Genomic DNA, 17,120 nt, shown 5'->3' with positions numbered 1-17,120 from the left:
CACAGCATCAGTTCCAAGAGCCCAGAGGTCTGGCCCCATACCTGCCCCTGTGTGCTGCTGACAGAATAACACAGGAGAGTGTCTTCTTCCCTGCCCTGCTGGCTACTTCCTGGAAGAGGCAGCCCAGCAAGAGGTGCACCAGAAGGGACAGGGTAGGTGGCAATAATGGGACATTTGTTGGGAACAAGACTCAGACAGTGGATGGGAACCGGGCCTGGTTGAAGGGTTGTAAGACAGATTTTTAGCTCTGGACACCTGCCAGGGGGGGCTTCTCAGGGTGCCCATGCTGGGTCCTGGGCTCTTCACTCAGCCTAGTGCAAATGGCACTACAGAGGCTGTGAGTTTGGAATGTGACCAACTGGTGCATCTGGTACAGACTGATGACAGGAAAGCAGCTCAGAGGACAGGGAAGATATCAGCATCAGGGATAACCCCCCATGTTAGGTAAACATGGAGCCCTTTCCATGAATCCTCTGGACCTTCTGAAGATAGTTGTCTGCTTACTCCCATTTTTCAGTTGGGGAGAGGAGGCTCAGGGCTAGAATGTTCTTTCTCAGACACACATACCAAAGCTGGGGCTTGAACCCTGGCCCTGATGACTGCACACCTGGGGTGCGTTTCAGACAGTTCTCTCTGGAAGCCAGAGTGCAGTGGGAGCAGAGGAGGGGCCTGGGGCAGTGAGCAGTGCAGGGAGGGAGGTGGAGCCATGCATATGGATAGGAGGAGAGCACACAGACAGCTATTTAGCAGGGGGAGAGGGTGCTGAGTGATGGGGGTTGAGGCACAGAAGGGGGCTGACACGGGTGTCTCGGTTCCTGGTCTGGGGAGGGGGTAAGGCTGCATGGTCAGAAGGCTTTATTTCCAGCTCACCAGCCCAGCCTTCCTCACTCCGGGAAAGTCCCTCCCTGTCCTGCTGGTTCAGTGTCCTCTAGGCTCCAGGCTGACCCCTATTGTGGGGGATCCTTCGGAACAACACATCAGTAAGATCAGGGGGTGCAATTATGGCTGGGTCCTGCCCCAGAGCCGAGGGTTTCAGGAGCTGTGGGTGACATCAAGGCTCAAGTTATTCATAAAAACATTTTTGTTTTGTTTTATGGTGGACGTCAGGTGCAGAGGTTTGAGTCAATGACGTTTCTGGGTCGCTGCGCTTGACAAGCATTGGTTTTCATCACGTCCTTCTCTTATTTTGCTCACGTTCCCTTTCGACCACTTGTTCCCTCCAGTGTCAACAACCCTTCTCCCATACTAAAGGTATGCTCTTTGATTTGCATGTGCTCTTGTACATGCGTACTGTCTTCTCTGTGCATATATGTGCTGTGAATTATTTGTATCCTTTTAAATTTCATAGAAAAATTTTTACTTTTTGATTTTATAGAAATATTATAAGTTTGCAGGAAAACACATACTTCCTCTCTCCCTCACACAGTTTCCTCTTTTACCTCTTGGAATAGTGTATTTGTTCCTGTTGGTGAGCCAATATGGCTACAACCAGAGCCCACGGGATACATTAGGGTTCACTGTCTGTGTCGTGGGTTCTGTGGATTCTGACAGATGCATAATGGCATGTATCCACCGTTACAGCATCCTACAGAATAGTGTCTGCTGCTCTATTTTTAATATGCCGAAGGGTTATTATGCTGGAGTGTTCGTCTGCTTTTTGCTTCATTCATTCAACACATTTTACGGGTTCATTTATGCTGCTGTGTGTGCATCGAACTCCTGGCTGGGGCTGCAGGGTTTGCATCCAGCCCATGGGTCCTGCCCCCTTCCAAAGAATGGACAAGCAGGCTTTCCAGTTCCCCAGTAAAAGCAATGCTACAGAAACACCCTCTGACATGCTCCCCCGTAAATGCCTTTGAGCAATCGCGATAGATGTTCAGGAGCACATGTGCTGGGGCACAGAGCACGTGAACTCCTCATTTCCACTATTCTGCACTCTCACAGGCCGTACACGAGGGTTGCGTTCTCTCCAAAACTGATCAACACTGGGGACTTTCTAACTTGGGGCATTGAGTAGATATACACTGAATTTCCACTGCATTTTCCTTCCTTTGTCTCTCTCTGTCCCTCTCTCTCTTTTTTCTTATTAGCATGTTTTTATTTGCCTGTGCTACACCCTCTGTAAGTTCTCTGCTCAAACATTTGCTCATTTTTCTTCCTTTTCCTCTGCTTATTTCTGTATGGAGCTTTTGCTTGTTGTAGATGTAAATGGTTTCTTTTTTATTCCAGATCATATTCCTTGGTCCTTTTTGCACAATGAACATGATTTTTCTCACCTTTCTGTCTCCATTAACTGGATCCAGAATATTTTCTGTTGGACAAAAACGCTTCTTGTTGATTTCATTGTATCTTTCAAAATCATGTAAGGTTTGTGCTTCTGGAGTTTATTTATTTATTTTTTTAATTTTTTTTCAACGTTTATTTATTTTTGGGACAGAGAGAGACAGAGCATGAACGGGGGAGGGCCAGAGAGAGAGGGAGACACAGAATCGGAAACAGGCTCCAGGCTCCGAGCCATCAGCCCAGAGCCTGACGCGGGGCTTGAACTCACGGACCGTGAGATCGTGACCTGGCTGAAGTCGGACGCTTAACCAACTGCGCCACCCAGGCGCCCCAGTGCTTCTGGAGTTTAAAAAGTCCTTCTTGGGGTGCCTGGGTAGCTCAGTCGACTGAGTGTCTAACTTTTGATTTTAGCTCAGGGCATGATCCCAGGGCCATTGGATCAAGACCCGGCCAAGCTCCACACTGAGTTTGGAGCCTGCTTCAGATTCTCTGTCTCTGGCTTTTCCCCTCTCCCCTGCTCACTCTCTCTCTCTCTCTCAAAACCAAAAACAAACACAAAACAAAAGAAGATCCCCACTCCTAGTTCAAGAAAATTATTCTCCTCCACCTTCTTCTATTAACTTCATAGCATCATGTTTCATATTTATGTCAGAAACCCAATTGGATTACACCCATGCATGTGTTTATAGGCAGAAATTCACATTTACTTTGCTTCTAAACAGGACGGATTTTCCCACCACAAACTCTTACACAACCCATCTTTTTCCATTGATTTGTGTCCCACCTTTACCATATATCAAGTTTTGCATCACACTGGGGTACTTTCTGAGGTGTGCAGCCAACTTGATCGGTGTTGGTGTCTGTTCCAGGGTCACACTTGAAATTGACAATGATGTGTATAATGTCTATAATGCGTCTTCCCCTGCCAGGGCGTTTCTCTCCTAGTTAATCCATTTTAATGGTGCAATTGTAAATGGCACTGATTCCTTGATATCTCTTTCTGCTGCTTCATTATTGGTGAACAGAAACACAACCAATGTTTGTACATTGATTTAATATCCTGCAACTTTGCTGAATTCACGTATCAGCTCTAGCAGTTTTTTGGTGGCGTCTTTTGGATTTTCCTTGTGGAGCATCATTCGTCTGTGAAGAGTGAAAATTTGACCTCTTCCTGCCAATTTGGATGACTTTTATTACTTTTGTTGCCTGACTGCTGAGGCTAGAACTTCCAACATTATGTTGAACAACAGTGGTGAGAGTGGACACCTGTGTTGCGTTCCTGATCTCAGGCGGAAAGCTCTCAGTTTTTCGCCACTGAGGATGATACTAACAGTGGGCTTTTCATATATGGCTTTTATGATGTTAAGGGATGCTCCTTCTATTCCTGCTTTCTTGAGGGTTTTTATCAAGAAAGAATGCTGTATTTTGTCAAATGCTTTTTCTGCATCTATTTAAAAGATCATAGGGTTCTTATCCTTTCTTTTATTAATGTGGTGGATCACATTGATTGATTTGTGAACATTGAACCAGGCCTGCAGCCCAGGAATAAATCCCACTTGATTGTGGTGAAAAATTCTTTTAATGTACTATTGACTTCGATTTGCTAGTATCTTGTTGAGAATTTTTGCATCCAGATTCATCAGGGATATTGGCCTGTAATTCTCCTTTTTAGGAGGGTCTTTGTCTGGGTTTGGAATCAAGGTAATGCTGGATTCATAGAATGAATTTGGAAGCTTTCCTTCCATTTCTATTTTTTGGAACAGTGTGAGAATAATAGGTGTTAACTCTGCTTTAAATCTCTGGTAGAATTCTCCTGGGAAGCCATCTGCCCCAGGACTCTTATTTTTGGGGAGATTTTTGATTACTGATTCCATTTCTTTCCTGGCTATGGGCCTGTACATATTTTCTATTTCTTCCTGTTTGAGTTTTGGTGGTGCATGAGTTTCTAAGAATTTGTCCATTTCTTCCCGATCGTCCAGCTTGTTGGCATGTAATTCTTCATAGTATTCTCGTATATGTTTGTATTCCTGTGGTGTTGGTTGTGATGTCTCCTCTTTCATTTGTGATTTTATCTATTTGGGTCCTCTCTATTTTCTTTTTGAGAAGTCTGGTTAGGAGTTTATCAATTTTGCTTATTCTTTCAAAAAACCAGCTCTTAGTTTCATTGATCTGTTCTACTGGTTTTTTTTTTATTCTATATCATTTATTTCTGTCCTAATCTTTATTATTTCCCTTCTTCTCCTGGCTTTGGGCTTTATTTGCTGCTCCTTTTCTAGCTCCTTTAGGTGTAAGGTTAAGTTGTGTATTTGGGACCTCTCTTGCTTCTTCAGACAGACCTGAATTCCAGTGTATTTTCCTCTTAGGACTGTCTTTGCTGCATCCCAAAGGGCTTGGACTGTTGTGTTTTCATTTTCATTTGCTTCCATGTATTATTTTTTAGTTTTTTGGTGTTTATTTATTTTTGAGAAAGAGGGAGAGACAGAGCGTGAGCAGAGGAGGGGCAGAGAGAGAGGGAGACACAGAATCCGAAGCAGACTCCAGGCTCTGAGCTGTCAGTACAGAGCTTGACGCAGGGCTTGAACTCATGAACTGCAAGATCATGACCTGAGCCGAAGTCCGATATTTAACCAACTGAGCCACCCAGGTTCCCCTGCTTCCATGTGTCTTTAAATTTCTTCTTTAATTTCCTGGTTAACCCTTTCATTCGTTAGAAGGATGTTCTTTAACCTCCATATATCTGAGGGCTTTCCAAATTTTTTCTTGTGGTTGATTTCAAGTTCCTAGCATTGTGATCTGAAAATATGCATGGTATGATCTCAATCTTTTTGTACCTGGTCAGGGCTGATTTTTGCAAGATTGGTATGGTTTTGCACTGACTTTATTTTTCAGAAGGAACTTAAGGAAACTTTTATCAAATGTACAGTAGACTCAGTATAGACATAATGTAGGTGTGCTGATGATGTAATCATTACCATATTCACTCATCCATCCAAGAGTGTAGATTGCCCTCCATATATTCAGATCACCTCCTACATTTTTACTAATGGTTAACATTTCTGAATTTGGATGTATTGCATGTGTTTCATTAATTCTTAGATATTTTATACCAAAAGTTTTCAAAGTGTGATATGAGGACCCTGGGGTCCTGGAGACCCTTTCTGAGGGAACATCAGTTCCTTACTTTTCCATTTTTCATCATATGCTTCAACTAAAACAACATGTTGCCGCAGGCTGAATGAAGAGGCAGGTATGGGCATCAATTTGTTTCCCATCCAAGTTTGTTAAAATGTAAAAACAAACAAACAAACAAAAAACAGCAACTCTTCTTACCAAATGTTAATTTTGTAAATGTAGTTACTTTCTAAAAACGTGTTACTTGTATTGACATTGAGCAGGTGACTATTCTTTTGAATGTATGCATAATAAGTATTTTCAAAGAATCTCGGTGTTAACTTCTAATATGGTGAAAACGGAGAGTTGTACTGCACCCAAACAAGAACCCATCAGAGTCTCATATTTTCTTGAGTGTTAAGAAATCACCAGACCACAATGTTGGCAAGCCGTGTCTTTACAGTTTGTGTCACCGTTGGGAATGTTATCTTAGTTTTGCTTAAAGCTTATACTTTGAATGATTACTGCTGGAGTAATTCTGTGAGAAATACTGAGTGTTGCGAGCCGATCTTGTCTTCTGCAGACTGTGCTCTCTATTGCTGTGGTACCTTATGTCTTCATTCTTTACTTTTTCTGGGTGAAGGAGCATGTCTCTTTTCTTCCCATCCGTACATACCTTCTTTCTTTTTCTTATTTATAGCACCGCTCATGACTTTCAGTTCCATGCTAAAGAACAGCAGAACCAGTGAGTATCTGGGTCACTTTCCCAATCCTAACATACTGCGTCTATAGTCTCCCCATTTCATATATTGTTGTATACACTCATGATTGTCATGCTGGTCACCTTCATTCCTCTTCTGATCTCACCAGATGCAGCACCCGTGCCTGGTCAGAACTATAGCATGGTGACTGAGTTCATCCTCGTGGGATTCTCTAACTTCCCACAGCATCTCCTGCCCACCTTCTTCCTGCTGTACCTGCTCATGTACCTGTTCACGCTGCTGGGGAACCTGCTCATCATGGCCACAGTCTGGAGCGAGCGCAGCCTGCACACGCCCATGTACCTCTTCCTGTGCGCCCTGTCCACCTCTGAGATTCTGTTCACTGTTGCTGTCACCCCTCGCATGCTGGTTGACATGCTCTCCACCCGCCGCACCATCACCTGGACGGCCTGTGCCAGCCAGATGTTTTTCTCCTTCACGTTTGGCTTCACCCACTCCTTCCTGCTTATGATCATGGGTTACGACCGCTACGTGGCCATCTGCCACCCCCTGCGCTACAATGTGCTCATGAGCAACCGTAGCTGTGCCCGTCTGGTGTCCTGGACCTGGGCTGGTGGCTCAGTCATGGGGATGATGGTGACCCTGATAGTTTTTCACCTCACCTTCTGTGGGTCTAATGTGATCCACCATTTTCTATGCCATGTGTTTTCCCTTTTGAAATTGGCCTGTGGGAATGAGAATTCCTCTGTCACCTTGGCTGTGATACTAGTGTGTGTCTCAGCTCTGATGGGCTGTTTATTCCTCATCGTCCTCTCCTATGTCTTCATCGTGGCCGCCATATTGCGGATCCCCTCTGCTGAGGGCAGGCACAAGACCTTCTCCACATGTGTGTCCCACCTCACGGTGGTCATTGTGCACTACAGCTTTGCTTCCATTATCTACCTCAAGCCCAAGGGCCCCCATTCTATGGACAGTAACACCCTGATGGCCACCACCTATACAGTCTTCACTCCCTTTCTCAGTCCGATCATTTTCAGCCTCAGGAATAAGGAGCTCAAGAATGCTATAAAGAAAAGCTTCCAGAGAAAATTCAGTCCCCTAAGCTCCTGACGGCCAGTTTGGCAGTGAGGAAAATGACAATAGGGTTGGGGAGATAAAGTCCATCTCCATAAGCCTGTTGTAGGGATTCTATATAAGAAAATACTGAGTAAGTATTGTTGAATGCATCTATAGGTGTTGGATACCTGCTAGGTATTCGTTTTTCTCCAATTTGTGTGCCTCCCTCTTGCATAGGATCTAGAGATCATCATCTCCTGTTCAAGACCCCATGTGATGAACTCCATCCCATTACTTCTGTCTGCAAATGTGTTATGTACCTGTGGATGAGTTGGGGAAGGGCATCACATGGACGTGTCTGGGCACTGATGCCCATGGTTCTTCTCAAATGGAGAAGGAAGGAAAGACTTTCCCTTCATCACCATACGACTGAACAAAAGTATGCATAATAATAAATGCCATCAGCTTTTCTTTCAGGCATGTGTCCAGTGTTTTATATACCCTTTAATATAAAAATGTACAAAAAGTAAATAAACTCTTTCTCTCCAAGAAGTTGGTTGAGAGTGTATATAGTTCCTTCTGTCCTAGCAGAGGACAGACCCTAAGGGAGTTTTTCTACCTTGATTGGTGTTGAGTGAAGGATGTCAGAATGAGAAGTGAAGGGAAAGAGGGAGGGAGGGAGGGTGGGAGGAAGGAGGGGAAGAGAGTGAGGGGAGGAGACGGTTCAGTGCTTGGATAAGAACATACAGAATGTTTAAAGGGTGTTGCTTATGGAAATCCTTTTCTGTTTTTCCCCACATTACTTTCAATAAAACATCAATTTCTCATTCCTGTGTACTTACATCTATCTGCGGGCTCTGTTGGAGGACACAGTGCTATCTCAAGATAGCACAAAGAAAGGTCAAGGGTGTGGGTACCCCTTTTGGCAGATGAGAAATGTTGGTGAAGGTCACACAACATGTGAAGGAAGGGGTCACATGCAACTTTAGTTCTAACTTCCATGATAGGGTTTGGGAAATCATATGTCTGAGCATCCAGGAAGGGGTCTTCTGTTAATGTAAATTTCTTACTTAAGCTGTGGCCAGATATCTGAGCTGCAGGAAGAAGGTGTTTTATAATAATAAACCAAGGGAGGGCTGTTGCATATGAGTGCCTGCCGTTTGCCAAACGTTGTGGAAAGGGTTTCCTATGCATTCACTCTTCTAAGTCTCAAAATAAATCATTATTTCTCCGCATTTAGATATGACCCACTTCTATTATTATTCACAATTTTGAAACACAGAAAATGCAAATCTGATAGATAATTTGTCCTGGGTCACACCACCTTGAAGGGGGGAAGCAGGAATCGATTACAATGTGCACGTGTGTGCAGTTGGTGAATAGGAACCCGCCTCTCTCAGGTGTCTACAGAGAGAAGTGAGGTCATGACTGGGAGGAGAAGGCTGTCATTAGAGGGAAGAGACCCCCTTCAGGGAAGGAGGGCAGGTGCAGCCCTAGGCACACACCCGTTTCACACAGCCAGAGGGAAACACGGACTCCAGAGGAGTTCATGAGACACTTTTTCTCATGAACACTGACAACGAGAGCTTGGAAAAACTGTCTATGGCAATTTTGGGATTCCTTTCATCATTTTAATCATTGTTGGTTTACTAACTAATGCCACCCCTCCCCATCAAGATGTCCTCATCTATGGTGCATTTGGGGACATTGGTATGTTCAGTTCACCAGGGAGAGTTGGAAGTCACTAAGAGGGTGCTGGAATGAGATGTAGATATGTGGGTAGGGCAAGAGCATGTGAGACCATGGTGTCCACTTAGGGAGTTTGTTCCAAGGGCAATGGGGAACTCTAAATACTCTTAAAATACATACACAAAAGAGCTGTGTGGTATTCCATTATGTGAACATATGCATAGACATTTCCATTTGGGGATCCTACAAATGGTGTTCTTATGACATCTACTACATGTCCTTTAGTGGATTAACACTTATGTGTTGTGTTGAGTCTGTAGCTAGAAGTGTAAAGGCCAAGTCATAGGGGATACTATGTTCAGGTTGAATAGATGTTGACAAAAAGTTTACCAAAGTGGTTGTACCAAGTAGAAAAAATTTTTAATCAAATTCAAGTTAGTTAACATATAGTGTTTTGGATTCAGGAGTAGAATTTAGTGATTCATTACTTACATACAACACCCAGCGCTCATCCCAGCAAGTGCCCATCTGCCCACCCACCTCCCCTCCAGCATCCTTCAGTTTGTTCTCTGCATTTAGGTCTCTTATGGTTTGCCTCCCTCCCTGTTTTTATCTTATTTTTCCTTTCCTTCCCCTATGTTCATCTGTTTTGTTTCTTAAATTCCGCATATAAGTGAAATCATATGATATTTCTTTTTCTCTGACTGACTTATTTCACTTAGCATAATACAGTAAACCTTGGATTGCGAGCATAATTCATTCTGGAAACATGCCTGTAATCCAAAGCACTTGTCTATCAAAGCAAATTTCCCTATAAGAAATAATGGAAACTCAGATGATTTGTTCTGCAACCCCAAAATATTTATATAAAAATGATTATAATACAAAATAATAAAGGAAATATAAAATATAAAGAAAAATAAACAAACTAACCTGCACTTACCTTTGAAAACCTTCATGGCTGGTGCAAAGGAGACAAGAGAGAGGAGGGTTATTGTGTTGGACGACTTTCATGATCACTAATGGAATCACTGCTATCTATTGGCTCAGTGGAATCTTTTTCTGCATGGAGGCAATTGTATACACTTGCATGGATGTTGACTACAGCACAGTATTAATAAACTCTTGTCATATTTTGTATTTAATGTAAACTGACAATAAGGCAGCAAAGGAAAGGGCCTCAATCTGCAGGCAGCCTGACCTAGAATGAAGCAAAGCATTCCTGAGCTTCCTCTTGTATGGAGAAGCAAAGGACTGTCCACAGGTGCTTTGAAGTGACAAAAAATACACCAGTGCCCATTGTGGGCATCTTCAAACATTCTGAAAAATCACTGATTTCTGCCAAATACTACAGCCTGAGACTGAGCATGGGAGATGATCACCCACAATCCTACAGCAGGAGAGAGAGAGGAACCATTGGCTCAGTTGTGATCATGTGACATCTGGAGTCACATCCCACCCGTATTGCAAGACATTGCTCATTTATCAAGTTGCAATTTATTAGAGGGGTGCCTGGGTGGCTCAGTCATTTAAGCATCCAACTTTGGCTCGGGTCATAATCTCATGGTTCATGAGTTCAAGCCCCACATTGGGCTCTGTACTTATGGCTCAGAGCCTGGAGCCTGCTTCGAATTCTGTGTCTTCTCTTTCTCTGCTCCTCTCCCATTCATGCTGGTCTGTCTCTCTCAAAAATAAACATGATAATTTTTTAATTTATTAGAAATGTTTGCTCGCCTTATAGAGCACTTGCAGAACAAGGCACTCATAGTCAAAGGATTTACTGTGCACTCTAGTTCCATCCACATTGTTGCAAATGGTAAGATTTCATTCTTTTTCATCGCTATTATTCCAATGTATATATATACAAATCTTCTTTATCCACTCATCACTCTATGGGCATTTGGACTCTTTCTGTAGTTTGACTAAGGCTGATAGTGCTGCTATAAATTTGGGGTGCATATACCCCTTCGAAGCCACATTTTTGTATCCTTTGGATAAATACCTACTAGTGCAATTGCTGGGTCATAGGGCAGTTCTATGTTTAATTTTTTGAGGAGCCTCCATACTGTTTTCCACAGTGGCTGCCCCAGTTTGCATTCCCGCCAACAACGCAAAAGTGTTCTCCTTTCTCTGCATCCTCACAAACATCTGTTATTTCCTGAGTTGTTAATTCTAGGCATTCTGACAGGTGTGAAGTGGCATTCAAGTGGTACATTTTAAGCCCATGCACCATGGTCAGTTTCCTGTTTGTAGGGATCCCCTCTGGCGGCTGTGAGGGAAGCAGGCTGCTGAGGGCCGGCGGGGTGGGCAGACGCAGGAAGAGATGGGCAGAGGTGCGCGTGGGCATCCTGGACTGGGTCGAGTGGCAGACTGGAGGTTGATTTCAGAGGCAGAATGGACTGTGTTGCTGATTGGACAGAGGGACACAGGAAGTGAGCTGTTTCTACACCTAACACCTAAGACCGAATGGGTGAGTTCTTCCCACAACAATGAACAATTCTTCAGCTTCCCAGACACCAACCTGCAGTCCCATAATTCAGTTCACTTCTGACACGAACTACCTGGAGATGCCAGTGACAAGTTTTCAGTGTTCAGGGTACCTGCACTTTTGTCTGGTGGGACTTCACAGTTGGGGTTTCTAAATTCCCCCCTTTCATTTTGGATACTTTGCTGGAATGACTCACAGAAATCAGGAAAATGCAACACTTACTCTTCCCAGTTTATTATAAAAGACACAAGTCAGGAACAGCCAGGTGAAACAGGTGCATCAGGCAAGGTGTGGAGGAAGGACCGAGGACCTTCCATGCCCTCTCCGGACACACCACCCTCCTAGCACCTCCACGTGTTGACAAATGGGAAGGTCTCTGATTCCCATTGCTTTGGGGGTTTTTGTGGAGGTTTTGTTACACAGACATGATTGATTAAATCATTGGTCCTTGGAGATTGAATATCAATCCATAGCTCCTCTCCCCACCTGGAAGTCCCAGCTCTCTGATCTCACCTTGGCCTTTCAGGGGAGCAGCCTCCTTCCTAGACTATCCAGGGGCTCCCAACCACCACGCATCTCCTTAGCATGCAAAATCCAGTATCATCACTCCTGAGACAAGGGCTTTAGGAGCTGTGTGTCATGAAGTGGACAAAGACCAAATGTGTTATTATAGCTCAAGGATGCACATACTAATGGAGATGTTCTGGCTCAGATCACCAGGACAACAGGGATAGGGTAGAACTTGACCAGTGGGGGGAGGTGGGGCTATCCAGTGTGACCAGGAGACACTGAAAAGTTCTATTGACCAAAGGAAATCAGTCCCCAAGACCCAGCTCTAAATTACCCTTATTCTGGGACACCCTCCAGCTGCCCTGACCCCAGAGCAGAGCTCTGGATTCCCACTGTGGGCTGCACCAGCTCCTGCTTTCCCTCTGACTCTTCCTTGACCCTAAGGGATTGAGGGCATCTACTCCAGCCCTGTTTCCCCCAAGACTGGGAGCTCCTAGTCCTCAGCAGGGACTGGGGCTCTCAGGGCAGACAGAGACAGCAGGGAGTCTTGGTTGTGTTGGGGAGTTGGAGGAAGGAGTAGGGGCTGCACATCCCCAGAGATCCTCTGATGATCCTCTTGGCCACTCCAGACCCTGAGGAGGCCCTGGGGAACAGCCTGCTGGGAAGCTGCAACAGGGATAAAGCACACAGCATCAGTTCCAGGAGCCCAGAGGTCTGGTCCCACACCTGCCCCTGTGTGCTGCTGACAGAATAACCCAAGAGAGCGTCTTCTGTCCTCCCCTGCTGGCTGCTTCCTGGAAGAGGCAGCCCAGCACGAGGGGACCAGGAGGGACAGGGTAGGTGGCAATATTTAGGCAGTTGTGGGGAGCAAGCCCCGGTTGGGGGTGGGAACAGGACTGGGGAGAAAGGTGGTAAGACAGGCTCTTAGCCTTGGGAGCTGATGGGACTTTTCTCGGGTTGCCCCTGCTGGGTCCTGGGTTCCTCACTCAGCCTAGTGACCTTTGCAGCTTCTAGGTCACTATTGTTGATTGGGACTGATTCTGTCCCCCTGAAATATTTGCACATGCCCGGAGGCCCTTTTGTTGTCACAGCTCATGGGGAGGGAGGGATGCTACCGGCATCTGGAGGCTTGAGGCCAGGGATGCTGCTAAACGTTGTACAATCTGGTAGTAGTGTGGGGCGTTTGTTCCACTGGTGAACCAATCAGGACACGTTATAGTAACTCCGCCCACATTTACACTAGGGCTCACTGTCTGTGTTGCAGCCTGTGGGTTTGGAGCAGTGGATGGTGGCATGTATACAGCGTTCCAGCATCCCACAGAATAGTGTCAGGTGCTCTGTTTTTAATGCACCCATATGCAATTATGCTGGAGAGTTGAGCTGCCTTTTGCCTCATTCACTCGGTGTCATTTTACGGCTTCATTTATGCTGCTGCGTGTGCATGGAACTCCTGGCTGGGGCTCCAGGGTTTGCATCCGGCCCGTGGGACCTGCCCCCTTCCCAGTTCCGGTTCCCAAGCAGGCTTGTCCATTCCTGCACTACAAGCGGGGCTTCATCCCACAGGCTCCGTCCAGGTAGGTGTGGGCCATGGAGATAGAGGTTCAGGTGCACGTGAAGGTTGCACTTCTCCATTCTCGGTTCTCACCCGCAGGCCGCGGGATTGCTCCTTCCCCGTATAGCTGTGGGCATTGGACACTTCCTAATCTGGGGAAATGAATAGGTGTACAGGGAAATCTCAGGGTCGTTTTCCCCTTCCCTTTCCTTGTCTTGAAACCATCTGTTCACTTGCCTGTGTAACCCCTTCTGTGGGTTCTCTGCTCATGTCCTGGACTCGTTTCTGTATGGAGTCTCTTCTTCTTAATGTGCTGGTTTCTTATTTACTCTAGACAGTATTCCCTCATCAATTTTGGAAAATGCAAAGGCTCTTTTCCCAATTTTCCATCTGCCTGTTCATGTATCCTGGATATCCTTTGTTGAACAAAACCTGTGTGGAAGTTTTCATGTCTGTTTCTTTTTCCAATAGTTAAAATATATTTAATGAGAATGGCGTCAGCACTCATAGAAGATATGCTGATGAAATTCAAATACTCCTTTGTGTGTGTGTGTATATATATATTAATTAATTAGTTAATTAATTAATTAATATAGAATGCATACATACATTTCATCTTTTTTTGAAGTTTTTATTTAAATTCCCGTTAAGTTAACATACATGTAATATTAGTTTCAGGTGTACAATACAGTGATTCAGCACTTCTGTACATCACCTGGTGCTCATCACAGCAAGTGCACTCCTTCATCCCCATCACCTAATTCACCCAGCCGCCCACTCCATGTCCTCTGGTCACCATCAGTTGGTTGTCTATAGTTAAGAGTCTCTTCCTTGGTTTGCCTCTCTCTCTCTCCCTCTTCCACTTCTCAATTTTTTTTGTTTCTTAAATTCCACATATGAGTGAAATCATATGCTATTTGTTTTTCTCTGACTGGCTCATTCACTTAGTATAATACCCTCTAGGTCCATCCATGTTGGAGATGGAAAGATTTCAGCCTTTTTTTATGGTTGAGTAATATTCCGTTGTATATATTATATATGTGTATAATCTTATATAGCCATATATAGATATCTCAGTAGTTACAGTTTCTGTCCTTGGAAGTACTGCATTGTGTGATTAATTCTTAGATATTTCATAACAGAGGTTTTCGAAGTATGATATGAGGGCCCTGGGGTCCCAGAGACCCATTCCGGGGGACCACCAAGTCTTCACTCTTCCAGTGAAGGTGAGGATATATTTTCATCATATGCTTCAAATTAAGAACATATTGCCACAGGCTGAATGATGAGGATACCGCATCATCTTCTATGCCATCTAGCCAGCACTGGACAAATTTGCTAAAATTTAAAACAAAGCCACACTTCTCATTAAATAAGGGTTTTTTTTTATCTTTATTCATTTTTGAGAGAGAGAGAGAGAGCCAGAGCACAAGCAGGGGAGGGGCAAAGAGAGAAGAGGAGACACAGAATCTGAAGCAGGCTCCAGGCTCTAAGCTGTCAGCACAGAGCCCAATGCAGGACTTGAACTCACGAACCGTGAGATAATGACCTGAGCTGAAGCCAGACGCTTGACTGAGCCACCCAGGTGCTCCGTCATTAAATGGGTTTTTTAAATATGGTTACTTTCCTTAGTTTGAACCAAAGGTTGATTATTATTCTTTAAATGTGTCAAGAACTTTGAGCTCCTGGGTGGCTCAGTCAGTTAAGCATCCAACTCCTGGTTTCGGCTCAGGTCATGATCTCCCGCTTCATGAGTTCTAACCCCTCGTGGGCCTTGCACTGACAGTGTACAGAGCCTATTTGGGATTCTCTTTCTCTCCCTCTCTCTCTGCCCCTCCCCAACTCATGCTGTCTCTGTCTCTCTCAAAATAATAAGTAAACTTTACAAATGTGTTAGAACTAAACATGTTCAAAGAATCTCAGTTTTAATTACTAATATGGTAAGAATGGAGACTTCTAACTCACTCAAACAAAAGCCCTCTAGGGGACTCACGGATTTTTTTTTTTTTTCATAAAGAAATCTTGAGACCAAACTGTTTGAGAGCTGTCTCCTTATAGTTTGTGTCACTATTGACAATGTTGTCTTACTTTTTCCTTAAATTCTATCTGGTGTGTGATTATTATGGGTGCAATTCTATGGGAAACACTATGAGTTTGGGAAGTTGATCTGTCTTCCACAGCATGTGTTCTGTCTTTGCTCAAAGATTTTCTGCCTTCATTCTTGCACCTTTCTAGGTAGATGATCACGTCTCTTTCCGTCCAATCCTGATATTCCTTCTTTCTTTATCATTCCTCAAGCACCGCTCCCGGCTTTCATTTCCCTGCTAATGAACAGCAGAGACAGTGAGTAACCTTGGCTTGTTCCTGATGCTAAAATAGTGCATCTATTGTCTCCCACTTCTTGCTAGTTTTCTAGTGTATATTCTTAGTTATCTAAGAAAAGTCCACTTGATTTCATATTTAGAAGAAACTTCCAAAAAATCTTTAAGATGTGTACATATATCAATCATTATACTGTATATCTAAAATAATACAATATTTTATGATAATTATGTATTAATTTTTAAAATCATAAACAGTAATCGAACTTTAGCAATCCAGGATTGCTGCCTGAATTGATAGAATTATATGATATTTATTTTAGTTTATTCCTGTGACTGATCACATGATAGGTTTTCTGACACTGAATCATCTTTGTTATTCATGGGATAAATTATGCACCTTCATTCCCTTTCTGATCTCACCAGATGCAGCACCCGTGCCTGGTCAGAACTACAGCATGGTGACTGAGTTCATCCTCGTGGGATTCTCTAACTTCCCAAGGCATCTTCTGCCCACCTTCTTCCTGCTGTACCTGCTCATGTACCTGTTCACGCTGCTGGGGAACCTGCTCATCATGGCCACAGTCTGGAGCGAGCGCAGCCTGCACACGCCCATGTACCTCTTCCTGTGCGCCCTGTCCACCTCTGAGATTCTGTTCACCGTTGCCGTCACCCCTCGCATGCTGGTTGACATGCTCTCCACCCACCGCACCATCACCTGGACAGCCTGTGCCAGCCAGATGTTTTTCTCCTTCACGTTCGGCTTCACCCACTCCTTCCTGCTCATGATCATGGGCTACGACCGCTACGTGGCCATCTGCCACCCCCTGCGCTACAATGTGCTCATGAGCAACCGTGGCTGTGCCCACCTTGTGTCTTGGTTCTGGGTTGGTGGCTCAGTCATGGGGATAATGTTGACGCTGATAGTTTTTCACCTCACCTTCTGTGGGTCTAATGTGATCCACCATTTTGCCTGTCACGTGCTTTCCCTTCTAAAGTTGGCCTGTGGGAAGGAGACATCTTCCGTCACCTTGGGTGTGATCCTGGTGTGTGTCTCAGCTCTGATGGGCTGTTTATTCCTCATCGTCCTCTCCTATGTCTTCATCGTGGCCGCCATATTGCGGATCCCCTCTGCTGAGGGCAGGCACAAGACCTTCTCCACGTGTGTGTCCCACCTCACGGTGGTCATTGTGCACTACGGCTTTGCCTCCATTATCTACCTCAAGCCCAAGGGCCCTCATTCTATGGACAGTAACACCCTGATGGCCACCACCTATACAGTCTTCACCCCCTTTCTCAGCCCGATCATTTTCAGCCTCAGGAATAAGGAGCTCAAGAATGCCATAAAGAAAAGCTTCCAGAGAAAATTCAGTCCCTTAAGCTCCTGA

General features: G+C 44.6%; 2 protein-coding genes across 2 annotated transcripts; both read left to right on the top strand.

The window, feature by feature from the left end:
* Nucleotides 1-6,281: 6,281 nt before the first annotated feature.
* Nucleotides 6,282-7,226, top strand: LOC124524685 (olfactory receptor 10H3-like). The gene has a single exon (XM_047097072.1). It carries the CDS (start codon nt 6,297-6,299, stop codon nt 7,224-7,226), a length of 930 nt encoding a protein of 309 aa, XP_046953028.1. The 5' UTR covers nt 6,282-6,296.
* Nucleotides 7,227-16,175: 8,949 nt separating this feature from the next.
* Nucleotides 16,176-17,120, top strand: LOC124524663 (olfactory receptor 10H3-like). The gene has a single exon (XM_047097030.1). The coding sequence runs from the start codon at nt 16,191-16,193 to the stop codon at nt 17,118-17,120; it is 930 nt and encodes a 309-aa protein (XP_046952986.1). The 5' UTR covers nt 16,176-16,190.

This window comes from Lynx rufus, unplaced genomic scaffold (genome assembly GCF_022079265.1).
Source record: "Lynx rufus isolate CCGP_SWC_20201006 ecotype Redwood Valley unplaced genomic scaffold, mLynRuf1.p SCAF_4, whole genome shotgun sequence".
Classification (NCBI taxonomy): Eukaryota; Metazoa; Chordata; class Mammalia; order Carnivora; family Felidae; genus Lynx; species Lynx rufus.
Note: the sequence above shows the minus strand (reverse complement) of the source record. Positions and strands in the feature narration are given on the sequence as shown.